At 33.5% G+C, this 5957-nt stretch overlaps 1 protein-coding gene across 1 annotated transcript; it reads left to right on the plus strand.

Annotated features, from left to right (window-relative positions):
• The first annotated feature begins 2304 nt into the window (after window positions 1-2304).
• LOC120125776 (1-aminocyclopropane-1-carboxylate synthase-like) lies at window positions 2305-4522 on the plus strand. Its single transcript, XM_039144122.1, has 4 exons — window positions 2305-2475; window positions 2572-2703; window positions 2806-2966; window positions 3468-4522. Exons 1-4 carry the CDS (start codon window positions 2305-2307, stop codon window positions 4471-4473), a joined length of 1470 nt encoding a protein of 489 aa, XP_039000053.1. The 3' UTR covers window positions 4474-4522.
• Window positions 4523-5957: the final 1435 nt, after the last annotated feature.

Raw genomic sequence — 5957 nt, forward strand, 5'->3', positions numbered from 1 at the left:
CAACATAATAAAATTATCGATAGTTATTGTCAGTTTTATTTTCCGCTTTATCCCAATAACATTGACAACAATTATTATATAAATAATAATAAATATTAAAATTACACAGATATTTATTGAAGGTGTAATATCAACATGAGAACACAATACTTTTAGTCACGAAAATGAGTCCAACAACTAATAAATCCAAATTACAGAGACTAGAAGAGATTTCACGTGACAACGTGCAAGAACGTGATAAAATTAATATGTCTGAGAATGGCTACTCGAAAGTCAATTTGATACATAAATTTCCTACAGTTTGATCCCCCCCCCCCCCATTTTGAAACATTGGTTACGGGAAAACACCTATCACGTTTTAAATGGCTCTCCACACCACTTCAATTTAATGCAACAGTCACACCCGATTAACGTGGACGGCAGGTTTTATGATTATTTTGGTAAATTTATTTTTAGAATTCGAATAATCGAGAACCTAAACGTGCCGGTTTATTATAAGCTGCTTTTAGTTTTACGCTATCAATTCCCATTTTTGCTGTGTTTTTGCTTCAATAGTCAAACCTTATGCGTTTTGGTGATGAAATGGAAGTTAAAGGTAGATGAAGAAGACGGAGGGGCAGGAGTTTGCCGAATCAAGTAGTAAACCCAGGAACGTGGGATGCCATGTATATAAATCGTTTTCTTGTTGACACGTTGAACGATGCTACACAATATGTTTGTTGTGATTTGTGATGGACTCATTGGTTGGGGTTAAGTTTGATAACCGACCACCAAACTATGTTTTTTTTTCTCCCTAAAATTAAAACTTAAATCACTAGTCAGGTATATCGGATAAAATTAGTATTATTGTTTACTTTTATAATTAAATTTAATTAGGTTTTAAAAACGAGTTAATTATTTAAGATATTCTTAAATTGTAATTTATGTTTTAAGTTGATCTTTAAACTTTTAAGCATTTGATATCGGTCGTTAAACCATCTTTATCATTCCACTTCGATCTTCCGTTAATGTGCTATTAACTCTATTGATTTCTAGATACCCTAAGAATTGAACTCATGATATTCAAAGAAAAAGTAATCTATTTTAAAGGTCATGAGAATTTTTGAAAAAGGTCACGAGAATTAAACGCGTGACCTTCAAATAATAATTTACTTTTAAATGTCATGAAAAATTTTAGATGGACATTATTTAATTTTCAAGACCTTCAGAGATCTATTACATCTTTTTAATCAATATAATTAACGTCACATTATAAGAATGATCGAAATGAATGATGTTAACAATTTTAGTATTGATATAAATCATATTAAAGTATAGAAACCAATTTAAAATAGGATCATAGTTTTAGGACATCTTGTACAATTATTTATGCTTAATTAATTACTTTAAACCCATGTGGTGTTTCGGGGAAATTTCATCAACGGAACCTCTTGAGTTGAATCTTACATTTCTGAAAATCCGGTCTTTAATATATATCCAATTAAAAGCGTGGAGTATTAAGCATTAACCCCAAACATTAGATTTCTAAGAGAGAATATTAAAGAAATAAAACTTAAAATAATCAAAACATATAAGTAATGGTGAAAATTCCACGAAACAAATAATCAAAGTTAAAATTCCTCGTCCGAATCCATTATCATATGAGCAAAAAAATTAAAACAGGTTAAATTATTTCATTAATCCTTATACGATATGAATTTAGTTTATGTATTTTAGTTTTATTATTGTCAGTTCAGGACTTCAGGCACCTTTTAGATTTTCCATTTCCAAACCTAAATAGTAATGATGAAATTTGTTAAGTAAAATCCTATTATTTAACTTGATTAGTTTAAGCTATAAAACTTAATATTGTTATTTTTTAATTATTTAATAATAAACGCTCAAATATTCTGCTGCAACCGTTGATGTTAAACCCGTGACATCTAATAATAACTACAATTTCTTTAACTATTGAGCTAAATTAGTTCGTACTAATTTAGTTTTGCACGTGCATGATATCACATCTAAGACGCAAGCTATTACGACGAGCAAAGGACCCATAACCTATTCCTCGCGTGCTCTTCATTTTTTTGTGTCCGAATCAAAGCTTTGAATGATAGACTTTTAGAGTCTTTGTTCATCCTTTCATTCCTCGGCCTCCATCGGTCCAAATTCCATCAATATTTCCTATAAATACCACAATTCCATCAGTTTTTGCTCCCACAATTCTTTCTTCCTTTTATCATAGAATATTATTGATTCCCACAACACACAATAATATTCCTTTCCATCCACTGTTCTTTCTTCCTTTTTTTCCACTCGCCAATGGAGTTTACGAGAAAAAACAGTCGGCAGCTCTTGTCCAAGATAGCCACTAACGACGGACATGGCGAGAACTCGCCGTATTTCGATGGATGGAAAGCGTTCGATAGCAACCCTTTTCACCCAACACAGAATCCTCACGGTGTCATTCAGATGGGACTTGCTGAGAATCAGGTTAATGTTTATTTTCATCGCCTTTTTCTTTATTTGAATGCCAAACCCAGATTTTCCCCAGAAATTCTCATAACTTTTTTTCTTCTTTTCATTCAGCTGTGCTTTGATTTGATCAAAAAATGGATACTGGAGAACCCCGATGCTTCCATCTGCACCGCCGAAGGCATCGATAAGTTCAGAGATATCGCCATCTTTCAGGATTATCATGGCCTCAAGGAGTTTAGAGAGGTATATATATATATATATATATGAAAAAAATACTACCATCTTCATTATCACTTTCTAACGTAGTCAAGAGTTGATTATTAATGGCGGCATCTTCTTCTTCAGGGAGTAGCGAAATTTATGGGAAGAGTAGGCGGAAACCGGGTCACATTTGACCCGAACCGTATAGTCATGAGTGGCGGGGCCACCGGTGCTAACGAGACCGTCATGTTTTGTTTGGCCGATCCAGGCGACGCTTTTCTTGTGCCTTCACCTTATTATGCGGGGTAGGTGATTGATTTTTTAGACTGTTGGTTTCATTTTATAGTATTTAGACTTTAGAGTTTGGTTTTCTAAAGTCAAACACCAGCAATTCAAAATGGCTTGATAATAAGTTTATTCAATAAGTTAGGTCAAACTCACGTGATCTAAAAAAACTAGCTAATTTGTATAGTATTTACAGTAATTAATTAGTTAATCAATATAAAACATAGTATTAAGCGAATTAGACTTCTGTCTTTGACCTACCACTTCCACAAAATTGTAAAAAGTAGACCTTTAATTTGACTCTAATTCCTCAATTTCAAATAGTAGTGTACAGCTAGCTTTAATTCTTTGGACAATTTCCTATCTCTCTCTAAATTTAATGCTTTATTAAGAGTGTTAAAAACTTTATTCTCCTCTTACTTGGTTTCTCCTTTACGTCTTAATTCACACTTATTATTTTTTTTAATAATATTTCCCCTTTAGTCGTTAATTTTGTTTTTGCTAATTGAAAAATCATGCAGATTTGCTCGGGATCTAAGGTGGCGCACTGGGCTGGACATAGTTCCAGTCGACTGCAAAAGCTCGAACAATTTTCGTATAACAAGAGCTGCACTCGAAGAAGCCTATGAAAAAGCTCAGAAATCGAACATCAATGTCAAAGGCGTCATCATAGCCAACCCTTCGAACCCTCTAGGCACAGTTCTCGACAAAGAGACAACGAGAAGCTTGGTCAGTTTTATAAACGACAAGAGCATCCACCTCGTCTGCGACGAAATCTATGCCGCCACGGTGTTCGGCTCTCCTCGGTTCATCAGCATCGCCGAGATCATACAAGACATGGACTGCGACCGTGACTTGATTCACATTGTTTACAGCTTGTCAAAAGACATGGGGTTCCCTGGTTTTCGGGTCGGTATCGTTTACTCTTTCAACGACGATGTTATGAATTGTGCCCGAAAGATGTCGAGTTTCGGATTGGTTTCGTCTCAGACACAGTTTCTGCTCGCTGCGATGTTGAACGACGAAGAGTTCGTCGGGAATTTCTTAAGGGAGAGTTCGAAGCGGTTAGCCAAAAGACACAATGTGTTCACTAAGGGACTCGAACGAGTCGGGATTTCGAGCTTAAAAAGCCATGCCGGTTTGTTTTTCTGGATGGACATGCGACCACTCCTCAAAGAACAAACCGTCAAAGCCGAAATAGAGCTATGGCGTGTGATAATCAACAAAGTGAAACTCAACGTCTCTCCGGGCTCGTCTTTCCAATGCTCGGAGCCTGGCTGGTTCCGCGTCTGCTTCGCGAACATGGACGACGAGACGGTCGAAGTAGCGCTCGAGAGAATCCGAGACTTTGTTCTTCAAGGAAAGGAAAAGAATCATGCATCAGAGAAATCCAAGCACTGGAAAAATCAGAACCTTCGCCTTAGTTTCTCTTCGTCTAGGTTATACGACGAGAGTCTCATGTCTCCGCACATGATGTCGCCTCATTCCCCGATTCCTCGGTCACCCCTCGTTCGAGCCAGAAATTAAAATAAACCCTAATAATTATAACGTATATGTAGGTTTGCATGCACGCCTAATAATGTTTTGCGAGTGATTATAATTAATTTTAGGAGATTAGTATGGCTCAGGTTGATTTAGTTAGTATATTTTAGTCCGACGCCACTAAATACTAATCTTTTATTTTCCTTCATTTTCCGATATTAAAAACCTATGCTGTTAAGGAATTGTTTTTGTGGGAGATGATCAGTGTGCACTGTAGTATTAGTAAATTTGTATGTTACGTTCTTACAATACTTGGAACCTTCCATTTGTACCCAAATGTTTGTTTGGTTATTTCAATCATAATGATAAATACGTGATCTGTTTTTCTAATTACTTGCATATATATATTTGTTCGTATTTGTAACGTGTAATATAATTATGTCCAATGTTATTACAGCACCTAGTACCTACCACTATCAAAAGGTCCTAAAATTAGGTCCAGGTGTTACATATATAGAGGGAGGTTCATCAGTTATTGGAGAAACACCTAATTCTTGTTCGCTAAACAAAATCTCAAATATAAAATTGGATAATACACGAAACTCAAATCTTTACAATTATATAAAAAAACGATCCACTAAGGAAGTTCTCCCATTGACAACTGTCACTTAATTTTTTTACGATTACAAGAATAATGGTCAATTTGAGTTAATACCTTAAAAAAAAACTTCAGCACCATGAGTGTGTGTATTTTTCTTAACAATACATTTCTTACACTAAATTTTATATATATATATATTCAATCTATCTTTTTAATAAAAAATCAAATATTCAATCTATCTTTTTACATATTTGAATATTGTATTTAGGGTTAGGGATTGATTCATGATGCATACAAATTATGAGTTAATACTCAGATTCTCTTTGATTTTATTTAAATATTTTAAATATGTAAATTTATTATTAAACTTTGAATTGTTCATAAGAATAAATATTTTAAATATCTATTTTATAAATTAAATTTTAAATAAATAAATAGACTTCAATTCAAAGACTCGAGGAGATCATCAATTATTTTACTAAATGATTCATTGTACCTTAATTTATCTCTCCTAATGAACGTACAACTTAATTCATGATACCATGTTAGAATTAAAGGCTAATCATATATGATAAGAGCTACATACAACATTTTAATTATGTTGAAAGTACAAACATATTCTATTTTAACTTACAAAATTTTAGTATGACAAAAAAAGTTTAAAATATAAGGATTTAAAAATTTTAAGGATCTCGATCTCCGTCATTCGTTTCTTTTTCGACCCATCACAGTACATGATATGAAGAGAATATTATTAATATAGTTTAGTAAAATAGATTTTAACTATTTCTTTATATACAAGAATTTGTTACCATCTGCCAAATCTTCATGAAACATAACAATTTCTTAAGTTAAATTAGAGTGATGGGTTTAAAATTGAAATAATTTGATGTTGTAGAGACGTAAAACTGAAGTAAATTTCTCCAAG

This window comes from Hibiscus syriacus, unplaced genomic scaffold (genome assembly GCF_006381635.1).
Source record: "Hibiscus syriacus cultivar Baekdansim isolate YM2019G1 unplaced genomic scaffold, ASM638163v2 tig00001349_pilon, whole genome shotgun sequence".
Lineage (NCBI taxonomy): Eukaryota > Viridiplantae > Streptophyta > Magnoliopsida > Malvales > Malvaceae > Hibiscus > Hibiscus syriacus.

Excerpts from the sequence above, each read along its gene's own strand:
- LOC120125776 (XM_039144122.1), top strand. The coding sequence starts at position 2,305 with ATGGAGTTTACGAGAAAAAACAGTCGGCAGCTCTTGTCCAAGATAGCC. Across the intron at positions 2,704-2,805 it reads GCCTCAAGGAGTTTAGAGAG|GGAGTAGCGAAATTTATGGG; the intron begins GTATATATATAT and ends CTTCTTCTTCAG. Across the intron at positions 2,967-3,467 it reads CCTTCACCTTATTATGCGGG|ATTTGCTCGGGATCTAAGGT; the intron begins GTAGGTGATTGA and ends AAAATCATGCAG.